At 50.3% G+C, this 26,238-nt stretch overlaps 1 protein-coding gene across 4 annotated transcripts in view; it reads right to left on the reverse strand.

The window, feature by feature from the left end:
- The window catches only part of ABCC1 (ATP binding cassette subfamily C member 1), a 155,198-nt gene that overhangs the window by 23,881 nt on the left and 105,079 nt on the right, over positions 1-26,238 (reverse strand). The window contains exons 14-21 of one of the 4 annotated variants that reach the window (XM_052652080.1): positions 25,023-25,110; positions 22,201-22,276; positions 19,527-19,653; positions 14,986-15,162; positions 12,748-12,915; positions 10,675-10,858; positions 3,080-3,106; positions 234-324 (exon numbers count right to left, since the gene is read on the reverse strand). In XM_052652080.1, coding sequence (XP_052508040.1) covers positions 234-324; positions 3,080-3,106; positions 10,675-10,858; positions 12,748-12,915; positions 14,986-15,162; positions 19,527-19,653; positions 22,201-22,276; positions 25,023-25,110 — 938 coding nt within the window. Of the gene's footprint in view, positions 1-233; positions 325-3,079; positions 3,107-10,653; positions 10,859-12,747; positions 12,916-14,985; positions 15,163-19,526; positions 19,654-22,200; positions 22,277-25,022; positions 25,111-26,238 lie in introns of all 4 variants that reach the window. The other 3 variants (XM_052652079.1, XM_052652082.1, XM_052652081.1) reach the window with 3 other exon arrangements.

Here is a 26,238-nt window from a genome sequence, read left to right on the forward strand (position 1 = left end):
AGCCATGCCCCCTGGCAGGAGCACAACGAGGCTTCCCCTTTGAGCCTCTACTCTCTGGGAAGTGAGGTTCTGCCAGGATTTGGGGGGGGTGGGCGGGGGAAGCAGAAGCTAAAGGCTTTTTTTTGGCGTTAAGCCTTGCTGCGGACACCCCGTTCCTCCTCCCTCCCCACTGGCAGGGGGAGACACGTGGTGCCGGGAAAATCCACAGGGTCCCCCGGCCTGCTCCACCTCACCTCTGCATTTGCTTCCCTGCAGTGTCTGTCACCAGCATGCCGTTCTCCATCTGTTTCACCTCCTTCCCTGGACCGCCGACACCTGCCAAGCCTGGCAGAAAGGAGGAGGGGGAGGATGGTGATTTCAAGGGCTGGACACCAACACCTGTCACCGTGTGGGGAGACGACAGACAACCTGGCCGCCAGGAAGCTCAGAAAGCAAGACCTGCTTTGCAGCGGCCACAGACAGGCTTCCCGGCTGGCCAGCTCTCCCGGGGACAGGGATGGTGTTTTGCAACCATCTCAAGAGTCCTGAGCAAGTGCCCTGTGCCAGCAGCAACCAGCAAAATCCAGTTCTGCTGATGTCCTGGGCTGTATGCAGCCTGGCTCATGGGGTCAGGACACAAATGAACCACGCAGGAGAAAGGACACGTTCTTCTGGTCCCCAAGCATCCCAGACAGGGGTGAAACCCCAAATAAATAACAACCCCTGTGGACAAGGGCATCAGACACTGGAGTCCCAGGCGCCCCCAGCCAAGGGGTTAACCCACTGGTTGCAGGATCAAGGGGAGGTCCTGAAGATCGGGGTAAGGGGTTACCTGGGACTGCTGGGGCAGTGGCTGTTCTCCCAGTAATACGGAACTATTTCAACAACTGAAACAGGCACCACGGGCACACCAGCTGGGTATCTGCTCCAATCCCAGGAAGTATCCGCCCAGCATTAACACTGATCCCTGTCACCTTAGGGACAGTGGCTGACATTTATTCAGTGTCAGCCACTGCGCTCTGCTGAAATACATTATCTCCTTTAATCTTCCGGCAAGTCAGGGATATGTTTATTACCACCCACTCTGCACTGACTTCCTCACTCTTTGGTGCCGGGAGACAGAACGTAATGTAGGACTCCAAAGGGCTGACCCTGGCAGAGGATGCAGGAGAGAAGCTACAAAAGGGTATGAATACACAGCCGGCAGCAAACTCGCGAACATGCTGATGCGACATGAATTAAAGCAGAATCCAGCAAGAGTGACTCTCTCAGGCAACAACCACGGGAAGTGACAGAGGATGGCAAGGAAGCAGGGCTGGGGGTCATTCCTGGGCTGATGCGGGGGCCCTGAGCCGGTGATTCTCAATCTTGGCCGTGTGTGAATCATCTGGGGATGACCTGGGGCCGGCCCTGGTCCCTGCACTGACTCTGCCAGGGAGGCTGACCCCACGCTGTGAGCAGTCAGGGGGCTGGGATGCGTGGGAAGTGCTTGCTCACCTCCTAGCTGTGTGAACTAGAAAAGCAATGAACCTCTCTGAGCCTCACTTTCCACATCTGCAGAATGGGAGGAACAGCAGCACCAGCCCCCATGAGCAAGAGGAAGAAATGACGCTGCGCTTGTTGAATGGAAGACGAGGTCATGGTGCTTACTGTTATCTGCATTTTTAAACGTGTCCCGTAGATAATTCTGGGGCACATCCACGACTGAGAATCACTGTTTTAAATGTTTCCTTTAAAATCAGCAATTTTTTTTTAAATTGGGGGGGGGGGAAGTAAAACAAATGAAAAAGAAGAGTGATAACAGGCAGGACTTCCCACGCAGCGGCCTGCAGACAGCGCAAACACACATGCATAACACTGGGGCCCAAGCCTGACCTTGCCTGTCTTCCGCTATGCAGGGTGGGGGTGCTTTACAACACTCCCAGAGACCCCCGTCTTGCAACAGCTACTTCAGAGAGCCCCGTCCTGCCCAGCTGCCCAGGCGCCCTCTGGAACCTCAGCCTTCTCTACCCCCTCCTGCTTCACATGCAGTGGAGGTCCCCACAGTGGCCTCCATGGTGGCCCCTTCATCAAAACCCTATCAGTCCACTGGCGATACACCAACTGGGGCAGCTGGAAAACCTTCGTCTGCAAGGGAGGGACCGTGAGTCCCAGGAGGAGAATGGGAATGTGTGTGCTACATCGTCCTGTTCTTTGCAGGGGATTTGCCCCCTTCCCCAGTCTCCCAGGATGCCCAGGCTTCCCAGCCAAGGGGGAACCTGCCCAAGGTCAGCCCATCAGGACCTCTCCCCCAGAGGACTTTGAGTGGTGGCCCCACAAGGACCAAAGATCTGTACAACTGCTCTGTCCCCAAAGGAGTCTCACGTCCAGAGCTCCCAATGTCTGAGTCTTGATCATCCACTTTTGCCTTTGATTTCTGCTATCTGCTTTTGATTTCCTTTTGCTACTTGGAATCTTTCTGGTAAACACCCTTGTTTAAGTGGCCAAAATCAGCTTCAGTCGCTGTCAAAAGGGGCCTTGGTGTGAACCCCCAGCCACACACTGCTGGCTCTGGAAGGTAGGAGGCATGGGTCTGCTCTGGGGCCAGTTCATACCTTTCTGTCACTAGAGGGAGACTGGGCAGCCTTTCCTGCTCAAGTTCTTCTAGAAGACATGCCACCTCTGGGCACCCCTGGCACCTGCAGCTACTCGACGAGGGGCTCCATCACCCTGTGCTTGGGTCTTAATCATGCCCAGGAGGTGTGGGTGGGATCGTAATAACCAAACTGTTACCATGCATCTTCCACCTACTGGGTGCTGGGCATTTCACAACCAGGGTCTCTTTCAAGGCTCGCTGCCTGTGGTCATCTGACCTGCGACACAGTACAGCTTAGCCACTGTCACTCAGTTGACCAGTGAGAGATGGGGAGAGTCGATCTGTATCCCCAAGGGACAACTGCAAAGCTGGCACACAGTAGGTGCCCAATAAATGCTGGATGAATGACGGAAAGGGATGGAAATGCAGACGTTCACAGGCCCCTCCCCAGGCATGCAGCAGCAGGACAAGTCATGTGCAGCCTCGAGCTGCAGGCACAGCCAACTCCAACCCGCCGGCACTGACCTTCCTCCTCATCCACCACGTTGACGCCTAGGAATTCACAAGACCCAAGAAAGTGTTAAGAACCAAGGCAAAAGAACCCTCCCCATGAGACCCCCATTTAAATGCCCAGAGAAGGCGGACGAATGTTTTTCCTTAAAGGTGAGGGGCAAGGACAGCTAAGGGACCTGTTGCGTTTGTGCTTTTTGGTTTCCCCATCCCACGTGATCTGGGTGTATCCCTGACAAGAACACTACTGCCTGGGGCCTACTCCCTTCTCTAAAAGCTCGAAGTGTTCAAACATAAGGAAAGCTAGAAAAATGCAGACTGACCTTCTGTCTTCATGCCTGTTTTCCAGGCAGCAGAGGGAGAGAGAGAGAAAGTATTACAGTGTGAAGGGCAGGCGTGCCAGCCAGAAGGTGGCACAGGCCCCTAGCCAGGCCACAGTCCTTGCTTCTTCAAGGGCACGAACACCTTGCTCTGAGCCAGTTCCACGTGGAGAGGAGGGGGGAGGGGTGGTGACTCGGCTCAGATATCATCTTGGACCTTCCCAGGCTAGGACAGGGACCCATCTCAGGGTCCTTCCAACTCCCCAGGCTCGCCTCCCTCACATGTTTAGTACGGTGATGTCCTTGATTATTTAGCATTTGTCTCCCCCATCAGACTGTGAGCTCTCAAGAGAGCGTTCCGAGGTCTTATCTACCACTCTATTCCCAGCACTTTGTGCATCTGATGGCCATGTGGGGTTGCACAGGATGTGCACTGCACAATCCACAGGGCACCATTCCACATGGTAGCTCAAGTACCAGATGTCCCCGTGGCACACAGCAGAGAAGCAGATGGACAAATTAACAAATGAACGGCCACATGAACAAGCAGAGATGACCTTCCAATGCCGGAAGAGGCACCATATCAGACACAGTGATGCCATGTCGTAGCCCATATCCACAAAGCTGGTTTCTAAACCAGCCCTGAGAGAAATGTGTAAAATCGGCTCACAGTTGTTCCTAATCTGGGGTATATACACAGCTGTGTTACTGTCCGACCATTACGCAGGACATGCCTTAAACGATAAAGACGTAACTCATTCATTCACTTATTTAACACATTCCCTGAGTATCTATGATGCACCAGGCACTGTTCTCAGTCTTGGGGACACAGAGGTGACCAAAAGCCCTCACAGAGCTTGGATCCCAAGGGAGAGAAAGAGAGCATAAAGTAGCAGATTCAGAATTTACCGTGAGGCAGTGTTAAACGCTACAGAGAAACAGAAAGCCAGGTAAGGAGGAAATATGAATGATGCGGGGGTAGGGGAGTTGGGAGAGGGAGGATCATTTAAAATAATTCAGAAGCAAAGACATAAGATTTATAACCCAATGGCTCTCCCTGGAGGGCTTCCGAGCACCCGGGGACGGGGCTGTGATGCTGGTAACCAGGCATCTCCCGGCCCTTGAATCACATAAACGCTGCCTGGGCCGAGTGTTCAGCCAGCCGCTCATCCTCAAGGCTGGCACCTCGCAGGCTGTTTATTCTCAAGAAGGTTCTGGAACTCTGCCTGGGCAAGAGCCAGCAGGCAAGCTTCCCCCTTGAGGGAAGAATTCAAGTCACTGCTTTACAGTCAATGCCGGGTTTTTGACCAAAAACGGAATCGACTGGCTACATCACCCGGCCCGAGCCTCCCGCCTCAGCCCTGCAAGTTCTTCAGACTCAAAAGGGGAAGAAACACGGACACTGAGGATAGAGGGGAGGAATGTGCCATCTATCTGACGGGCTCTCCAGCTGCTGTTCTGTGCTTACGACTGACTTTTTGCAGCAAGGGGAGGCACCTGGGACCTAGTGTTAAGCAAAGAAACGAAAAAGAGGGACAGAAAAACTGGCGACAAAAATGCACCCTAGGAAAAAGGTCCTAAACGAAAAAGACAGGTGGGAAACAGGCCAAATGCCAGGGCAGCTCCCCTTGGGGCGGTGGGAGAGCTGAAGGACGTTCTTTTTGCTGGTTCTTGGAGCTGTTCTACCATTTGCCATGGTCTACAAGAGGCACATATTGATTTTATAATCAGATTAAAAAAAAGTTCAGCAAAAATCTGGAAAAGAGGGGAATAAGACTGAGTGACAAGGTTGAGAAAATAAGACTGGAATAAGGTTTCGAAAACCGGTCACGTTGCTGGAGTCAAGGTCTTTCTCCCAAGATAAGGGAAGAGCCTGGGCAGAGAGAAGTCAAAGCAGAGTGGCTTCCACACCCTCAGCACCACTGACATCGTCGGGGGGTGATTCTCTGCTTCTGGGGGGTGGCGTGGGGCAGGCGGGAGGGGGCTGCCGCGTGCATGGCAGAGTGTTTAGCAGCATCCTTAGTCTCTCCTGATAAGATGCCAGGGATGCCCCCTCTCCCTCATTATGACAACCAAACACACCTGCAGACATTGCCAAGTGTCCCCGGGAGGCACAAATGTTGTTTGCAAACTGCCATTCTAGGTTTTAGGTTCCTAATAAAGTCACCAGAGTAAATAAACATGTTCTATACCTTCCAGGTACAAAGGTTAATGAACCACTTTGTCAATCTCTTTGCCAACAAACAAAAAGTCTCCTAGAAACAGGATAAGGCATATTCCCAGGGAGGGAGTCAGTAGCACCCCCCCGGCTCCTGATGCCTCCCATCCCAAGCCTAGCTCCCGTTCTCCATCTGAGAGAGACAGAATTCCACCAAACCAAACACTCGCCCTCCAGCCTGGGTGTTCTACAAAAGACGTGATTAATCCAACACGGAAACAAAAATTTCCCTTTAGGAGGAGCCAAAAATGTGTTTCAGACAAATCCAAGGTCACTGGCACTGGCCACAGCTGAGCAAGATTGGTCCCTGACGCCAAGCCTTATCGTCAGGGTCCCTCCAGAGAGGTGAAAAGACCGGAGGGTGGGGGGAGACAGCAAATTTGATTTTAGACCCACAGTCAGAGGACCTCTGTGACCTGCCTAGCAGGGGGCTGAGTGGCTAAATTGGAGAAATGACCCCACAGCGGTGCAAGGGCACTGGATGGTATTTTTACCACCAAAATTAAGTGCTGACGTGCACACACAAAAAATTTTTTAATTGGCAGCATCCCATGTTCTGCATAATCTGCGTTGGATATGCGTGTGGCTGGGGACAAAGAGAAGGGCAAAAAAAAAATCCCTTCTGTGGCCAATAGGGTGTAAGGACTGTCCTTGCTCACCTGGAAAGAATGGGGAGAAGAGAGAGAATTCATTCTGGGGAAAAAAAACTGAGATAAATCCACAGAGGGTTATTTTTGCCTAAATGAAGGAAATGGCAACCCACTCCAGTGTCCTTGCCTAGAGAATCCCAGGGATGGTGGAGCCTGGTGGGCTGCCATCTATGGGGTCGCACAGAGTTGGACATGACTGAAGCAACTTAGAAGTAGCAGCAGCAGCAGCCGCCCACCAAGCAGATGCGGGAAATATGTTATTTCAAAATTGCTACCACGCTTTGTGTGACTTTGGCTTGACTTGGGCTAAGAGACAATCTGAGAAAGGAGACTCTGTAGCAAGAGGAGAGCTGGTTAGACTTACAGCAGAACTTTCCGACCACAGGAGCATAGACATGTAGAAACTCATTTGATCGGGCATTTAAATGCTAAAAGGGAGAGTTGGCTATCTCACACTGGCAAAAGTAAATACTTTTCTTTTGAAACCTCTAGGGTTTGCAGCAGCACTATTCATAATAGTCCAAAACGGGAAACAGCTCAAATGCTCATGAGCTGTTGAATGGATAAATAAAATGTGGTGTGTCTACACAATGGAATATGATTCAACAATCAGAAGAAATGAAGTTCTGATGCAAGCTTCCACAGACGGACCTTGGAAATGTCATGCTAAGTGAGAGAAGCCAGTCACAAAAGAATTCTGTTCGTACAGAAATGTTCAGAGTAAGACAAACCTATAGAGAAGGTAGATTTGTGTGGTGACCACTGTGACAAATAGAAATACCACTGGCAACTAACACAGTGTTGTAGGTAAGTTATGCTTTAAAAGCAAAATAGAAACAAAGATCAGATTTGTAGTCACCAGAGATGGTGGGGGGAGCAAGAATTGGATGAAAGTAGTCAAGAGGCACTAACTGCCAGTTATAAAATAAGTGCTAGAAATATAATGTACATGATTAATATAATTAAAACTGCTTAGTAATTACTAAGAGTTCTCATCACAGGCAAAAATATTCTTTTTCTGTTTCTTTACTTTTGCAACTATATGAAATGATGGATGTACACTAAACTTCTTGTGGTCCTATTTCAGGATGTACTAAGTCAAATCCCATGCCTCAGATTTACACAGAGTTCTTTGTAAATTACAAATCAGAAGAAATTACAACTCAAAAATCAGACGGAAAAAAAGCAGATTAAGTGGTTGCCTAGGACTTAGAGGGCAGGGAGGAAATGGGGAGTGACTGCCAAAGGATGTGAGGTTTCCTCGAGGGGGTGAGACTGTTCTGAAACTCATCTTGGTGATGGCTGCACAAATAAAATACTGGAGTATTTCTAAAACTCACTGAATCACATGATGTGTGAATTGTATCTCAATAAAGGACTTATTAAAAACCACTAGGGGGACTTCCCTGGCAGTCCAGTGGTTAACACTTTGCCTTTTAATGCTAGGGGTACAGGTTCTATCCCTGCTTGGGTAAGAACCTACATGCCTTAGGGCCAAAAAACCAAAACAGGAAACAGAAGTAACACTGTAACAAATTCAATAAAGACTTTAGAAAAATGGCTCACATTAAAAAAAAAAAAGAAAAAGAAAAACCCCAAACCAGGAGGACTCCAGCAAACTCTCACGCAGAGGAATGAAGCTGAGCATTCTGGCTGTGGGCCCTCCCGTCTCTGACATTCATCAGCTCCCCAGCTGCAATGAGAACAAACCCCAAACTCCTCACGCTGAAAGACCCGGATGGGTAACCCCCTCGCCAGCCTCATCTCCCACCCTCAGCCCTTGCCCACCATGGTGTGGCCACACTGGCCTCTTTCCTGTTCCTTGAACAGACTGAGCTCATGCAAGGGCTGAGGCCTCTGCTGTTACTTGGGTCAGAACACTGCTCCCCAGAGGGAACCCTAACCACGCTGCCTGAGGTGCCTGAACCCCCAAACTCTTCAGCCCATTGCCCGACATGCTCTCCTTCACAGCACTTAATGCTGCACAGAACCATTTCCATTGGCTGACTGCTGACTGCCTTTCTCTCCCACTAGACCCTGAGCTCTGTGAGGGCAGGACTTGCCTGGATCTTGCTCACTTCTGTCTCCCCCAAATCTAGAACGCTTATAGTTTAAGGGCCAAACTACATCCCCCACCAACTAAATTCATACGTTGAAGTTCTGACCTCCAGTACCTAGGAATGTAACTGCATGAGGAGCCATGGTCTCTGGTGTTAACTGTTCACGTGGGCTCCTGAGGATGGACCCTAATCCTATATAATTGGTGCCTCGTAAGAAGGGGAGATCTGGAGACAGACACACACACAAGATGCTCCTGCAGGCCAAGGAATACCACAGAGCGCCAGCAAACCACGAGATGCTGGCGGACAGGCATGGCACCCTCACGGCCCTCAGGAGAAGGCCGCCACCTTGACCTCAGACGTCCAGCCTCCAGAACCGTGAGACCACCCACTCCCATCGTTTAAGCTAGCGGGACTCTCGTTACAGTAGCCCTAGGAGAACGAAGCAGAGCTTAACACATGGCTGAGTGCTCAGTGAACACCAATCAGTGAATGGTAAATAGCTTTCTTAGTGCTCAGCCGCATTCACAGAGACAGGGACCCACCTGCCCCTGGCACACGAGGGACAAGACCCCGTTTTTGTTTTTGTTTTTAATCTTTTAGCCACACCACTTGGCAAGTGGGGTCTTAGTTTCCCAATCAGGGACTGAACCTGAGCCCCTGCAGTGGAAGTATAGAGTACTAACCACTGGAGCGCCAGGGAATCCCGGGACGAGCCTCACTTTCCTCCCCGGTGGACTGGGCACCACCATCTTCCCTCCCATGAGAAGCTGTGAGGAGGAGTGAGTGAGCCAACGTGATGACCCCTGTCGGGGACAGAAGCCCTGGTCAGCAGTCAACAATCACTCACTGACATGTATCCTCACATCACAGACACCCCGATGACAACTCTGCCCACGGGAGTTGTGCAACAGGACAGTCCTGCAGCCCCAACCGGGGGGTGGGGGGTTGGGAGACAGCCTATCTGAGACCTGCCTGGGGACTGAGCATGTAACAAACACACCCCAGGGGCCCAGGGAGTCTGTAATTAGTTCCTGGAAGAGGGAGATCACAGCAGGACAGGCCATCTCGCTTTAGTTCCACTCTTATTAGCAACAGCTGAAACCAAAGTAGAAAAGGCATCAGATGACTTCTTTCCTCTCTGTGTAAGGCAGGTCAAGGCTCCTGGAGGGGGTGGGGAGCAACCAGCGGAGGATCCGTTCCAGATGCCCATCTGACATAAATATAGGGCAACCTGCAGGCCAACCAATTCCCTGAATTTCAAACCAACTAAAGGAGAGAACGGGGCTTCCCTGCTGGCTCAATCAGTAAAGAAACTGCCTGCAATGCAGGAGACCCGGATTCAATCCCTGGGTAGGGAAGATTCCCTGGAGTAGGAAATGGCAACCCACTCCAGTATTCTTGCCTGGAGGATCCCATGGATAGAGGAGCCTGGTGGGCTACAGTCCATGAGACTGCAAAGTCAGGTACGACCCAGTTAACACGCATACACATAATAAGAGAGAACAGGATTCTTAGACGCCTCACCCTGTTTGCTTCAAATAAAGGCAGGGTAAGGCCCCAGCCCAGAATTCAGAGCATGCTCTTGTGAGGACAGAGCAGGTGTGGTGGTTGAGAAGTGGGCAGGTCTACCTGAACCTGGCAGATGCCACATGCATAGGGTAAAAGGGGGCACTCTTCCCAAGAAAAGTAACAGCAGCAGCTGTCACTGGCACTGTGCCAAAGGCTCCAGTAATCTAGCACATTCAGGCGCCAGAAGGTCGGGTCTGTTGTTTCACTGCTTCATCAGGAATGGCCAGACGTCACACAGCTGGAAAGAGCAGCAGCTGAGACTGGAACTAAGGTCCTGCCAACCTCCATCCTGCAGGCTCAGCCACCAGGTTTGGCCTCATGACCCGTGTCACTGCCTCAATGGGCATGAATGTGAGCAAACTCCGGGAGACAGCAAGGGACAGGGAAGCCTGGCATGCTGCAGTTCACGGGGTTGCAAGGAGTTGGCTGTGACTGAGCAACTGAACGACAACAAGGTGAATGTGCCACTGGCTTCTCACAGCCTCCTGGGAGCCAGGAGGACTGTAATTATCACTACCTCCATCTTTGTCATGAAACCACGGTAACTCCACAGGCCCAGAGATATATCGTATTAAAGTACCGGGACTTGTGTCCAGTTCTGCTGACCCAGCTGTCTAAAGTACTGGGACTCCCTCTCAACTGAAAGTCCTTCCAGATGGTTCCTGAGAGGGCCTGGCCTAGCCCCCCACCTGATGCCCTCCTGAGCTTCCAGGGCGGCTGGTGAGAACTTTCAGAGGGAGACCTGGGGCCGACCAGACACCACCCGCACCGAAGGCCCACACAGTCCTACTGTCGTCCGGCTGCCCCTGCTCCTGCTCGGCGCTGGCGTAGGTACGCAGGAACTCGGCGAAGGCACCGTCCCGAGCCAGTAGCTCCTGGTAGGAGCCCATCTCGGAGATCTTGCCACCACTCATGACTATGATAACATCCATCTGGGGCAAGTAGCTGATGCCGTGCGTGACCAGGAGCCGCGTCTGCAGGGAGAGCAGAGACACAGCCACATTAGCGCATGCGCGCAAGAGGGAATTTCTCACCCCACCCCCACCCCACACACCTGTACATGCGCCTGGGATGCAGGCACACAGAAGCACTGCAACCTGCAGGCCAGGAGCTGGGGTGGGGGCGCCGGGGGCACGGGCAGGAGTGAGGGAAACAATGATCCTTGTTCCAGATTCTAGGGTCCAGACCGATATGAGTAAAATGCTGTGTGCTGTGTTGTGAGCACGTGGAAGTAAAGTGGAAAGGATACCGAGATGGGGGGTGGGGGGGTTGCAATTTTAATAAGGGTGATGAGGAAAGTTGGTTTTGAACAAAAATCTGGAGGAGACGCAGAGAAGGAACCATCCATGTGTAGATGAATAAAACAATGACGCTCCTGCAAAAAAATGTGCATGCTGTGACTTAAGTTTTTCATTTCCCCACCCCCAAAAGACTACAGCGTTTGTACATGGGTATCTATTTTATCTAACTGAAAGTCTGGGAGGATGTGCATCAAACCGTTTACACAAGTTGGCAAACTTTTTCTTAAAACAGCCTAATGGTAAACATTTTCAGCTTTATGGGCCCTCTGCTCATACACAAGACATAAACAGATGGGCTGGCCATGATCCAGTAAAGCTTTATTTATGGAAGCGGATATGTAACTTTAATACAATTTTCCTATGTCACAAAATATTTGTCTTCAGGATTTTTTTCCAACCACTTAAAAATGTAAAGACCATTCTTGGCTGGTGGGCTGCCTACAAAACAGGCAGTGGGCTAGATTCACTGGCCCCTGCTTTCAAGAGCAGCTAGGGCTGCAGGATGAGAGAGAATTGGTTTTTTTTTTTTTTAACTTTACATATACTGTCTGGTTTTGTTACTATAGGCATGTATTTCTTTCACAACCAAAACAAGTTTTTAATATTTAAAAATTAAACAGAATTCTTATGGGGTGCATGGAATGCTTACAACAGATTAAGGAGCATGTTTATTATATGTATACATATATATATATATGCATGATGTGATAATCATATTAAAAAGCTTATACAGAACTTCCCTGGTGGCCCAGTGGTTAAGAATCCACCCACCAGTGCAGGGGACACAGGTTTGATTCCTGGTCTGGGAAGTTCCCACATGTGAGGAGCAACTAAGCCCTTGTGCCCTAAAGTCTGTGTTCCACAACAAGAGCAGCCTCCACAATGAGAAGCGTGCACATGGAAACCAGACAGTGGCCAGCCAGCTCCATGTGCTCCCAAACAACTAAAGACAGTCTGTGGGCAACAAGGAAGACCCAGTGCAGCCAAAAATAACAAACAAAAAAAGCTTATATACACAGCAAAAAGACTTGAAAGAAATACAAAAATCTCTAAGTGGTGAGACGATGCATAATTGTTTTTCTCCTTCATGGTTTTCTGAATTTGCTACATTTTTTCCCATGGGCATGTCTTACTATTTAATGGGAGAGGCTGAAGAAGAGCCTCTGTAACTCCCCTAAACAAACAAATTTCAAAAAGAATAAAAGAGGAAAGGAACCCTTTCCTGTCATGTTAAGGTCTGGTGGCCGTTTTCCTGCTCAAACCTCTGTCCCTCAGCCCACGGCCACGTCAGCAGGGAAAGGAGGGCCAGCTCCTTGGGACAGGGGATGGTGTGTGGGGGAGGGTACTTCCCTCGGCGACACCACCCCTATTGTTTAAGCAGAAAGAAAGGCTTCTTTCTGCCAAGCGGAGGCAATGAGAACAAGAAGGCTGTCCCCGGAAGGCCGCCAAGGGATGGATTCGAAAATATGATCTCCAGTCCAATCAAGCGAAGGGGTCCCAAAGGGGACCCACCACGACCTGACCGAAGAGCGGGGATCCCAAGCCGCCCCCACAGCAGGTACCTTGTTCTTCAGAAGCCCCTTGGGGCCAACCACGTTTTCAAAGATGTGCTTGCCCACGTGGGCGTCCACGGCCGAGAGGGGATCGTCGAGGAGGTAGACATCGGAGTCGCAGTACACGGCCCGCGCCAGGCTCACGCGCTGCTTCTGGCCCCCGGACAGGTTCACACCCTGCGGAGAAACACGGCAGAAGGGTGGGCCTCCTGGGAAGCCGAGACAGGCAGAGGGGTGCACCAGCTCACCATGCATCGCCCCTCGCCAGAGGCCCCGCAGGGCTGAGCCTGCCTCCCGCGGAAGGAGCAGTGGTAACGGCGCAAGATCGCGCCTGTGCCAACGCGAGTTCAAGTCCTGGCTCCGGGTTCAGCCTCAACTGTGAAACCCGCCAAGAGAAAACCCGAGCCGCCGGATGCTGCTGAGCAGGGCACGGTCAGGAAGGCGAGGCTGGTGGCACCACACAGTGCTGGCTACAGGAAGGCTCGTGATCTTGAGGCTTCGCTCACTGGTGAAGCCATGCAGTCAAGGCTGGCTGTGCCCCAGGGGTGCTGCAATCCAGCCTGCACCCCGCCAGCCAGCAGGAAGGGCAATGTTTGCTAATCTGAACCAGGGCACAAGGTCCACGGGGCCCTCCTGCAGCAGGTAAGCCAGCATCACTTGCATATCTGGCTGGAGTCAGAGTGGACACCTGCTAGGCTAACCGCCCAGCTCCCGTCCCAAGAGATGCCCACCCTACCCTCCCCCTGCTCTGAGACAGGGTCCTGGTAGCCAGGTTCATTTTGAGAGTTCCTCTAGTTCACAGCTTTTTGGCCCCAGGCAGACATCAGACCCAAACTAAGCCAATCACATCCTCTTCCTCCAAAACTAGGTGCGTGTGTACCTGAGAAGTCACTTTGGTCGTGTCCAACTCTGCGGCCCTATGGATGGTAGCCCACCAGGCTCCTCTGTCCATAGGATTCTCTAGGCAAGAATACTGGAGTGGGCTGCCATGCCCTCCTCTAGGGGGTCTTCCCAACCCAGGGATCGAATCAGCGTCTCTTACATCTCCACAAGTGCCACCTGGGAAGCCCCCACATTGATTACTAGAGCCTAAACAAGGAGAGTGAGGAATCTCCAAGTGGCAGATATATACATTTTGGAAAAAAAACGACAAAGCTCCGCAGAAAAGCAGAGACGAAATTCAGAGGAGGAATCAGTCCCTTCCTGAGCCCCACCACATTCCAGCCCTTGGATTCCACACAATGCCTGTAAATTAAGTTCTCACTCAGGATTCTTTGCCACTTGAAAACCCAAAAAGCTCTAATAATTTTGTTTTTCTTTCCAAGGAACTGCAGGTTTCACTCAAATAAATGGCTAACAAAGTAGGAAAGTTGGTGGAGCCACTGGCTTGCATTAATAACTAAAAACAAGGACGGGAAAGCTCTTTAGTCGGCTCCAGACCATTTGCACTCCTCATGTGCACACCACTTAACTACCAGGGGGCAATTGAGCAAGCCAGCCAGGCAGAGAGGAAAGCATGTGCAAAGGCCCTGAGATAGGAAGGGGCTCCGGAAGTCATTTGGCCTTTCTGTGCCTCCTTTTCCTCTACCATTACACAGAATTAACAGTAAATCCCATCTCCTGGGCTTGCTGTAAGGACAAGATATGTATAAAGTGTTTAGCACTGTGCCTGGCACATAGCGATTACTCCATAAGTGTTAGCTATTATATTATTATGTGTATCATTATCATAATGATAATGTTTTGAAAAGGGCTGTGGACATTTGAATCACTGACACCCCTATGCCCTGTATAGTGCCAATGGTCTTGGGACTTGTCTGTCATATGACCGCAAAAGTAACATGCACTCTCTGGTTCTTTGTCTTCGGGTTCAACCAAGTGATTTGCTTTATGGGTAGAAAGGATGGTGTGCTTTAAAAGACATCACATTTTGTTGTTCTTGTTCTTGTTCTCTTGGGCTTCTGCTGCTGCCATTGAAAAAGCTTCCCCCTGGGGAGCTGCTGTCCCCTCACCCAGGCCCTAGTAAGAAGCCACTGAGAAGACCTGAGCCACAGCCACAGCCTGGAACCGGGCTTAGCTGGCCTGCAATGTGGAACAGAGCCACCCAGCTGAGCCCAGCCTGGGTCACCCAGTCATGGTTGACCCACCCATAAGTGTTTAACATCATAAGTGACTGAGATTTTTTTTGTGCTCGTTTGTTACACAGCAATAGCTGACTGATACGGGGCCATGCTGAAGTCTACTGACCTTCTCACCAATCTCTGTCCGGTCCCCACTAGGCAGGATTTCCAGGTCTGGGAGGAGGGCACAGGCTTCTATCACAGCCTTATAATACCGTTCCTGTAGCTGGCGTCCAAAAAGGATGTTTTCTCGGAGAGAAATGTTCTGAATCCAGGCCTGCTGTGGGACGTAGGCCACTGAGCCCTAGGTGGCAAACAAAGAAGGTGGCAGGACAGACAGACTTGGTCATCAAGAGAGCAGCCGGCCTACACCCTGTCCAGGAAGGCCTTACTGCACAAGATACCTTCATCACATCTATGGTTTCAACAAGAGGGAAACAAGTCCCAAAGGACTACAGACACCAGGGCTGGGATCAGAGTCCATTCTAGGCCAGTCACTGGCTCCAATACTGAGAGTTTGAGAGCTGAAGTCCTTGTTAATGAGATTAGTTATGTATTTAGTAGCAAACAAAACGCCTAGCTCCCCTACACTGCACACCTGAATCTTATAAAATGCTGTACATCATCTGTGTGCTAAGTCGCCTCAGTCACATCTGACACTCTGCAACCATATGGACTGTAGCCTACCAGGCCCCTCTCTCCATGGGATTCTCCAGGCAAGAATAATGGAGTGGGTTGCCATGCCCTCTTCCAGGGGATCTTCCCAACCCAGGGATCGAACCCACGTCTCTTATGTCTCCTGCACTGACAGGCAGGTTCTTTACCACTAGCACCACCTGGAAGCCCCCACATCATCTATATTTCAACTTAAGAAATTTTATAAAATATTTAAAATAAAATAAATTTTAAAATAAACAACAACCAAAACCTCCTGGTTCCCAAGAAAGGGAAGTACCTGAATAATAATAATAATAATAATTATTTGATTATTGTTGTGGCACAGGCTAAGAGAGAGAAAAATATAAGACTTTCCAAAAAGTCCTTTAAAAGGAAGACTTAACCTATACCGGAAAAGAATCTGAAAAAGAATACGTATATACATTTACCTGAATGACTTCACTGTACACCAGAAACTAACACAACATTGTAAATCAACTATAGTTCAATTAAAAAAAAACTTTTTTTTAAAGGGAGACTTAGTTTGGGACAACATTAAAAGAGCCCTTGAGATTTCCTTGATGAAATTTAAGCAAAGATATCTGTATAAAAACTGTCCGTTTCTAAAGTTGCTGTATATTTCCACATAATGCAAGGTGTCAGAATGGCATAAGAACAAAGACTACGAGGAGGGCATTTGTTTCATGTATTTCAGTAACTGAAAAAAAATAATTTAAACAAGGACTGATAGGTGAAAATAAGTTGGTCTGATAAAGAGAAGAGGAAAGAGCATTTCAGTCTGAGGAACTGCGTGAGAGGGAGGCAGGGGACAGAAAGGCTCCAGGTTAGACATTTACACGTGACCTCTGCCTGCGTTTCATGGGGGGACAAAGAAGTGGGCTTCAGGTTGGATGCTTACAACTCATCTCCTCTTTGCATTTCCTGAGACAAGAGAGGTGGGCTCCAGTCAAGGCATTTACAGTCAGCCTATTTGCCCTCCAAAATGGAACAACAGAAACAGGGTAAATAGGCAGTCTTTGTCTTGTAAATATCCTTAAGAGAATAGTCATGGTCAGGACAAAGAAGGGCAAAATCCTGTTTGGGTAAAGGATTAAGGGATCTCCACTCCCCTCCTTTTTCTGGAACAAAGGAGACACTGCACAAGCATGGAAAGGCTCCTTAGGGTCAAAAGTCAGAGAATAATGTCAGACGATAATGAGTCTTACTCCTCCCAGAAGCCTCCACTTTGAGATCCATCTTGGCTAAGGTGTGCACACCTCAGGGGAAGACAAAGACCTGGAAAACTGCCCCCTTATGAAGGATTTAAACTTCCGAAAAGCAACTACCAACTCTCTGAGTTTGCCCACGGAGCTTTTTGCAGGCACTTTTCTTTTCAACAAACTTTTTACTTTACTCGTACCTTCTGCCTCCTCTCCTGAATTTGTTCTTGACCAAGTGGGCAAGGGCTAGGGCTAGGGACTCAGGCCCTAACTGCTGGCTCCTGTGGTCCGGGGTTAGGACTCCCAGTTCAGGAAACTAAGACCTGGCTGCCAGCTACTGCTCACTGCCACTTGCTGCAAGCTGCCGCTGACTGCTGTGTGTGTCCAAAATCAAGAGGAACTTCGCAAGTCTGAGCAACAGGAAGGCCAGTGTGATGGGACCATGATGTGAGAGGAAGACAGGCAGGAAGGAGCTGGGGGGTGGGAGGGGATTCACACGAGGCTGGTGGTCCTAGTGACAAGTGTGTGAGTGTGAGTGTGTGTGAGTGTGTGTGTGTGTTAGTTGCTCAGTTCAGTTCAGATCAGTTCAGTAGCTCAGTAGTGTCTGACTCTTTGCGACCCCATGGACTGCAGCCCACAAGGCTCCTCTGCCCATGGAATTCTCCAGGCAAGAATACTGGAGTGGATTGCCGTTCCCTTCTCTGGGATGAGAAGTATGAGCTTCACTAAAAGGGCAAAGGGGAGCCCTCAAAGACTGTTAAATAAAGGGATGTTAGGAGGATGAGGTTGGAAATGAAACCCAGGGAGCCCAGCTCTTCATCTCCACTCTCAGATAAATAACCAAACTGCTGACGTCAATATCCTAACTTAAAGTGGCCAGACTGTCACAAAGCCTCACTGCAGAACCCACAGGTAATTCCCACAGTATGCATGAGCCCTACCAACTAAACTACTGAGACAAAATAAACATTTTAAACACATTTCCCGCACTTTCCTTGTTGTAGTTAGTTGCTCGGTTATGTTCGACTCTTTATGACCCCATGGACTGTAGCCCGCCAGGCTCCTCTGTCCATGGAATTTTCCAGGCAAGAATATTGGAGAGGGTTGTCATTCCCTTCTCCAGGGGATCTTCCTGACCCAGGGATCGAACCTGGGGTCTACCCACATTGTAGGTAGCCCTTCCCTTACCAAGGCAAAATAACCAGTCACGAATAAATCTACAACCTCATCAAACCAAATATTCAAACACCCTCACTTTTTGGTCCATCATCTATATATTCAGTGGTTCTCAACTGGGGGTAATTTTGCCCCCCAGGGGACATATGTGACAATGTCGAGAGACACTTTTGGTTGCTATGACTTGTGGCTGCTTCTGGCATCTCATGGGCAGAGGTCAGGGATGCTGCTGAACACCCCACAGTGCACAGGACAGCCTCCACAGCAGAGAATTATCTGGCATGAAATGTCAATAGGGCTGTGATTGTGGAAACCCACAGTTAATCGAACAGAAGGCAATGTGGATCCCACCATGATCCTGAGTCTTCTTCCAATTAACCTAGCTCATGCTGCTTATGAACTTTACTTTATAACATGTATTTGAAAGTAATGACAGATCATTTCTTAAAACAATAGGTCCAAGGGATCTTCCTGACCCAGGGATTGAACCTCTGTCTCCTGTGTCTCCTGCACTGGCAGACAGGTTCTTTACCACTAGCGCCACCTGGGAAACGCTCATTAGTCTGGACCCAACTATCATACACTTTGCTCTAACGCACATTAGGCTCAAGGGCATATGATGGCACAAACCAGCATGCCCCAAAAGTAGACTCCAGGAGACAGTAATCTTAAGACATAAGGAGTTGCTGTCTAGGCAATGAAGAGGTACAGGCAAATGTGTCTGGGACACGCAGGATTAACCAAAGTTAAACAGGTGGGTTTTTTTCCCCCCCTCCCTGCAGGACTTATCAGAGCCTTTAAATGCTCAACAGGAAAGGAATCAGAATCTGTACTATTTCCCAAGCTTGTTTGAGCCCAGGACTCTTTATTCCCTGAACAGTAAGATGAATTTGCTGCAGATCATGCTCCAAGAAATGCTGGTATCAATAAAACTCTGGAAGAAAATATCCTCAACCCCAGGGAAGGGTCTTGGGGGTGGGGGACAGAGCTAAATGCCAAACAAGGCTCCTGATTCTGATGTTACACATCTGTTCACTAAGGCAGCCTCTTAAACTCTCTCCCAAGACACTGCAACTCAGTTCAAAACACTGTGTATTTAAAAGCAGTAAAAACAGTCTCCCTTTAGCCCCATATTAAGAATCCAACAAACACTGAGAATTTAAATAAGTCCCTTAAAAAGAATTCTCCAAGGAAATATTCCAATGACATCAATAAAAAATTTTAAGTGTTGTTACATTTGCCAAAAGAGATACAAGGAGAACCACAAAGAGAAAGAACAAGCCCGAAAGAGCCATGCTTGAGGCGGCCCCGGGATGCATACTGCAGGGTGGTGATGGGGAGGGAGTCGAGGGCAGAGGGTGGACCAGGGGGCATTTGTGTGTTTACTAACTACTTATCCAGCGCCTACTACATCCTGGGCACTATTCTAGGTGCTGAGACACAGCAGGAGCTAAATGACACCACAATCTTGCCTTCTGGGAGGGCAGAGAAGAAGAGAACGAAGGAGTCCCCACCTGCTGAACAAGGTCATAAAAGGTCATAAAAGGAAACACCGCACTGCCCTTTGGCCTTCCCTTTGGCCGTGAGTTACCTGGCCCCCACCCAGGCTTCCTACCTTGACAGTCACGTGTCCCTCCACCTTGTCCATCTCGGCCAAGAGCGCTGAGAGTAGAGACGATTTCCCACAGCCCACCTGGCCCACCACGGCCACCAGGGAACCTTCCGGAACAGAGAAGGTGATGCTGAAACGACATGACACACCCTGGGCTCAGATGGGGGAGCCCGGCTTCCCGACGCTGGATGGGCCCCAAGTTGGGAGAGAGGGAAGGCAGGGTTGTCCGGAGTCTTGAGGTCTGGACATCACTCCCACTGTTTCTACAATGAGCTTATTAGTTCAGGGAACTGCCCCAGAGGCTTCTGTGCCAGGCCTGACACAGCTGCATCTTAGGAAAGACCCTGCAGGAGCGACCTGAGTGACCCCGAGACAGGAGAAGGGGGCTTGAGTGGAGGGGGATTCCCTTCACCTGGGGGCGTGATGCAGGTGCTCAAGGAAGGGTGCGTGTGTGCTCACTTAGTCATGTACAACCTTTTGTGACCCACGGACTGTAGCCCACCAGGCTCCTCTGTCCATTGGATTCTCCAGGTAAGAATACTGGAGTGAGCTGCCACGCCCACCTCCAGGGGATCTTCCCGACTCAGGGACTGAACACCCATCTCCTGTACCTCCTGCATTGCAGGTGGATTCTCTGCTACTGAACTAACGGGGAAGCTCAACAAAGAGGCCATCCCAAAACCAAGGCTAGAGGAAGGGGGAGCATGACCCAGACACCTGGGGACAGCCTGAGGAAAGGCCCGTGGGTGTGAAATCACAGGTGTGACCACAGGTAGACACGTCAATGACACAAGATAAGGCAGGGAGTGGGGGGGCAGTCCTGAAGAGGTGGGTGGGTGGCGTCCAGACTCGAGAGGGCCCCAGAGGACATGCTTCCCAGCTGGAAGCCAGACAGGAGGGCCTAACACATGTGAATCAGAGTTTCAGAAACATGTCTCTACTGACACAGCCCTTTGGCGGATATAACATTAATCGAAGTATTGGGCTGGCCAAACTGTTTGTTCAGGGTTTTCCATAAACTGCTACAGAAAACTCCGAATACACGTTTTGGCCAACCAAACACAACAGGCTCAACACTCTGCAGACAAGATGGGCTGTCACACGTTATAGGACCAGGCCCGGCCCTCCACAGCAGACAGCAAAGTGGAGATGGGGGATCCCACCCGCTGGGGGAGGGTAGGCATGTCCAGGGCCTCCTCGGGTTCACCTGCATTGGCTGCACTTTCCAAGAGCTGCTATTATGATTTCAACATATTGGTGGAAAGGTTGGAAAGGCTGATGGCTTTTGCTCGCATTGTTCAATTCTTCCATACATGCTACGTGGTCACACTGATTGTTCTTTTGTCACACTGATTGTTCTTTTGTTCTATGCTGGGAGGAAAATGGATGAAGAGGCCAGGACAGAACAGTCAGCCCAGTGAGACAGCTCCTGTGATCATCCAGGCAAGACGGGAAAATTTTATAGGTCTGGATGGAGAAATCTGGGGTCGGTGGGGGTTGAAGGGTGGATATTCAATGGGTCGGTCAAGAGAGGGTGACGGGAACAAAAAGTTCGTTGAGGCTGGAAGGACAGAGGGACAGAGGCATAGACACAGACTACTCACTTATGAAGGAGGACAAGAGAAAAGCTAAAGTTGAAGCTGACATGAGTTAAGTTAGACATAAGGAAGAACTTCCTAAACATGCAGTCCCATCCAGGGTAGTGTTACACAGACTCGTTTCTCCAGAAAGTCTGATCTGCCCCTCCCCACATCCTCAAATAAAACACAGCAGTAATTTGGCTACTCAGTAAGGGGGCAATTATTTAGGGGCATGGAGGGATATAAATCTGGCCCCTAAAAATGTCCTGTCTGGCCCTGTGATGGGGGACTCCTTAAGAAGTCTGAGATCCCCGGAGCAAGGCCTGCAGTTGGAAAGAACTCAGAGGCATTGGACAAGTAGCCAGGGAAGCAGGTCAATTCCCAGGATGCTGTGACTTAGAAAAATAAGGACTGAGGTGGGCAGTGTCTCAGACATAGAAATGGTGGGAAAGGGTGAACCAGGCAGCTAAGAGAGAGGATGGAGAACAACCCAGTCTGATATCACAGGTGAGTGGACAAGTTTTCAGCAGACCCAATCCTTCCTGCCACCATCACAACTTCAGACCCACTCAGCCAATCAGTGTGCTCCGTCTCTTCTGGCACAGCGATTGGCTCACGGAGAAGTACGTGACCCAACCTGGGCCAATAAGAGGCAAGTGGGTCTCCTGATGACATAGGGGGGACATCTGGAGTCGATGGGAGACATTTGGATCTTGAGGGAAGAGGACGTCTGAGAAGGAAGCAGCACAGATGGCTGGGGAACAAAGACACGAAGGAGAGGCACTGTCTGAGTCCCCGGATCACACCGAACCTGAAAGTGAACCTTGGCAGTTACGAGAACCAGAAGTTTCTCTTTGTTGCATAAGCCGATCTGGGCAAGGTTCGAGTCACTCACAGTCTGAGGGAACCCTCTGAGCCAGGCCCACGGTCATCTGCTCCTCCCCGAAGCCCAAGCAGGTGCGACGGGACCTGCCGGATGAGCCGAACTGACACTCATTGAGGCAAAGTGACCCATTCACAGTCACAGAGCTGGAGCTCGCTGGAATTCAGACCTGCGTTTGCCCAGGGCCCCGTGGCTCTCTCCACGTCCCCCTTACCCATGCAGCGTGGGGGGGTCATTCCTGGCCCACGTGAATGTGGCGTTCTTCACGGTGATGCTGTTCGTGGCTCCAGCTGGAAGGCACCAGAGATAACACGTCAGGCGGAGGGGCAGCCGCGGCCTGCGCTGGAGCAGCAGGCTCTTACTTTTTGTTTTTCCGTATCAGGCAGTTCAACTCCAGAGGCGGGACACCCATGCTAGGCATTATCTGGTCACATCAGTCACTGTTTCTGAAGAACTTCAACCAGCAGCTCTGGAAGCGGCCTCCACCCAGAGAGCTGAAACCACGAGAGGGCTCTGCCTTTAAAAGATAGGAGGCCGCACAATCTGGGAAGGCCAGGGACCCCCGGGGCCTCCCGTACTCATTCCGGGAGCTTCCGGCAGCTCTGGGGGAGGGGCGGGGCGGGGTGAGCAGAAGCTAAGGTCACAGGGCGCCAACAGCTCCCTCATGCAGTCGCCCGTGATCAGCTCAGGCTGGCCCTCATTACACCTCCAGGGCCCCTCCTCTAATGTTCAAAGTAGGGTCCTTCACCCTGAAACTCCCGGATTCCGGGAAGGCCTCCTAACTCACCTCCCTGCATCCCCTCTCTCCCTTCCTCCAGCCACACCGCTCACGTCAGGGCAGGTCAGTCTTCCCCTCAACACCAATCTCTGTAAACTGTGCAAACTTGGGGATGCAACAGGAAATGGGGAATCGTGGCAGGGGAGGGGAAGGCACGCCAGACAAAGTCTGCGTAAGGCGGCCCTATGTGTTCTAGCCCTCTGCCTGCATCAACATTCCCTCCTTTTATTCTCTTTTTACTCCATGCCCCTCACTTACACAAACAACTTCTGACCTAAATGATGAGGCAACTTGAAACCATCTAAAGAGAAGATGGTGGGGGGGGGGGGGGGGGATGGGGGGATGGGGGTTGCTTCTAAGTTGTCAAAGGCATAAATAAATTGCCCCACCCACCAAAGCAACAAAATCTGTGAGGAGCGGAAGTTACTGGTTAACCAAACTTAACCTGCCTGGCTCCCATCTGTCCCCTGCAACAGCAAACAAGGAGGAAGCTGGAAGGTGCTATTTAAGGAATTTAAGAAAAGCCACTAGAGTCGGTCAAGCTAGAGGCTATAAGACTTGGCCAGGAGCTGCCTAGGGGCCCCCATCTGGCACCTGGAGAGTGTGGATAAACATCTCAAAGGCTGAGCACCTAAGAGAGGCTGCCTTCAGGGCAGGGAATCGGGGCTAAGGCCTCAACTGAGGCCTGGACCCAGGCCCAGGGGTTTTCCAACGTGACTCTTGCTGTGAGCTGATCTGGGGAGCTTGAAACCTCTTTGGTTGATCCCAAACCCTGGAGTAGATGGCATCATTCTGCAACGTGTTTGTGTGTACATGTCTGTGTACACGTGTGTGTGTGTGTGTGTTGGGGGCAGGGAATAACTCGATCCTCAACACAACAGAAACTGGACAACCACAGGCCAGGGAAATCGGGAGGGAGGTTCCAGGAAGTGGTGGTTCTCAACTAGGGGTGACTTTGATCCCCCAGGGACACAATGTCTGGAGACATTTTCAGTTGTCGAACCTGGGATGGGTGTTACTGGCACCTAGGGGTGCTGCTCAAGCAGCCTATAGCACTGGTCAAAAACTCTGGGTTTTTCGTAACATTATGCAGAAAAACTCAAATGAACTTTCTGGCCAACTCAATACAACACACGGGACATCCCCACAGCAAAGCGACCCTGACCCGAATGTTGGTGGTGCTGAGGCTGAGGGGTGCGGCCCCCCATGCCGACCGCCTCGCACATACATGGGGGGGTCGACTACCATGATCTTTGTTTGTCAAGTGCTGTGCTGGGTGTTCCATACGCCACTGAGGACATCTGAATGCCTGCTGCACCGCTCACATGTACATACCTGCTACACTGCTCACGTGTGTACACGCGATGTACCGCTCACATGCATACACACGTTCATCCCTCTGATCACATCTACTGGGCTTGGGAGCCAGACTCTGTGGGTTCAAATCCCGTGTGCTAGGAAATCTCCATTTCCTAGCTGGAGAAGCACAGGCAAGTTAGTTAACTTCTCTGTGCCTCACTTTCCTCATCTGTAAACTTGAGATTGTTAATGGGATCAACCTCACAGGGCTGTCATGAGGAGAAAAATGAGGCAACACAGACAGTCCTTAGAACAATGACTGACACATAGCGGGTGCTCAGTAAATCTCAGTGCGGAGATGTGGAACCATGGGTGAGAACACAGATTATGCTGACGGGCAGCGGATGTGAATCCTGACTACTTCGTACTAGTGTGTGAGTTACCCAGGCAAGCGTCCTCGTCTGCTGATGGAGGGTTTCCACAGCTGCAGTGAGCAATGGACGGGTGAGTATGGTGACGTCCTTAGGACAGGACACACCTAGCAGGCGTGCCATTGCAATGAAAGCAGTTACTACCACTAGTGCTATGAATATTTCTTATTGAGTGCCTGGAGATCCCTGCTCAAGGGTCCATTGGGAAAGGATAAATCAATAAGCTACAGAATAACAAATCTACCAAACACAAAAGAAAGAAAGGCACTGTCCTTTCCATTGCCCAGATGGGGAAAGTGAGGCTCAGAGCAGTGAAGTGACCCGCCTGAGGCAGCACAGCTGCAGGGGTGGCGTCTGCTGAGTCTCCAACTTCCTCAGTTTGCTGATTTGCCCAGAATGGAGTGGAAGCTGGGGCCCTGGAACCTGGCCCTCGGGGAGGGGTGGGCCTCTCACAAGAAGGCAGATAAGAGAGGTGCACGTTCACCCTCCTGGGAAGGCCTGTAGGTTGTCCACGCTCCCGGGACGCACCGTCTTTGATGGGCCGGCGCTGGATGCTGTCAGGGTCCAGGTCCTCGTGGGACAGGAAGACCCTCAGGCGCTTCAGGGAGACGCTGGCCTGCACGGAGAGCAACAACAGGCTGCAGTTATTTTTAAACACGTTTTTGCAAAAACAGACCCGAGGCTAACTCACAGTGGTTTCCCCTGGGTGCGGAGGGGCCCACATCCTCTCTTATCTGTTAAGTTTCTGCATTTCCTACCCTGAGCGGACGCCTCAGAAGAAAAAATTAAATGGGTCTGGGTTCTAGTGTGTCTTCCTTTAAAAGGCCCACAGGTGGCATTACAGAGGAGGGTGGGGGACCATCCTGGCTGACGAGACTTGAGAAGCAACCGAAGGCAATGGTCTTGCTTAAGATAAACTTGAAACTCGGAGATAAAGTTGTCCTGAAGGCTGAATGCACTACACAGTGGCTGTGGCCAAGGATACTGTATGATAAACTCCACAGCTGCTAAGAGACGAGAACTGCATGGCTCCCATCACAAAAAACAAACGATAACCGTGACAGGTGACTGAGGTATAGCTGACGCTATGGTCGTAACAGCAGTGCCACAAGTCCATGTATCAAATCACTATGCTGTGTGTACTGAACATATGTTCAACAAAAACAAATTTTAAAAAAGCAAAGGTTCTGATTTAAACAGTCCAATAGCAAGGACATTTCTGAGAGATAATCCAGAAAATTTTAATATGGAACAAGTATTATTTTAAGAGATTACTGTTACTTCTGTTAGGTCTGATAATGGTGTTACTTATGTAAGAAGAAATGCATGCTGAAATATTTATGGGTGAAATGCCAAGAGATCTGGGATTTCCTTTAAAATTCTTCAGAGAAGAGAGAGAGAGAAAGGAATGAAGGGAGGAAGGAAGACAGAGGATCGGATGAAGTAATCACGGCGAAACGCTGGATCTGGGTGATGGGCACGCGGCATTCTTATACTATTCTCGTCACTTCTGCATACACGTGAAATTGGTCATAATAAGAAGGGGTTTTACTGGCTTATTTTTTAAAAGCTTTGACCAGGGCTTGGACAATGAAACCTTAAGGCTTATTTGTCAATGTGGCTAATGATACAGTTTTCATGGAAACGTGTGGACAATTAGGGAGAAGAGTGTGACCAACGCCGTGGGCAAGAAAGTGCAGGAGCTTCAGAGGGTAGAAGTGTGACTGAGTGGCTTCCTCTCCTT

Source organism: Budorcas taxicolor, chromosome 2 (genome assembly GCF_023091745.1).
Source record: "Budorcas taxicolor isolate Tak-1 chromosome 2, Takin1.1, whole genome shotgun sequence".
NCBI classification, from domain to species: Eukaryota; Metazoa; Chordata; class Mammalia; order Artiodactyla; family Bovidae; genus Budorcas; species Budorcas taxicolor.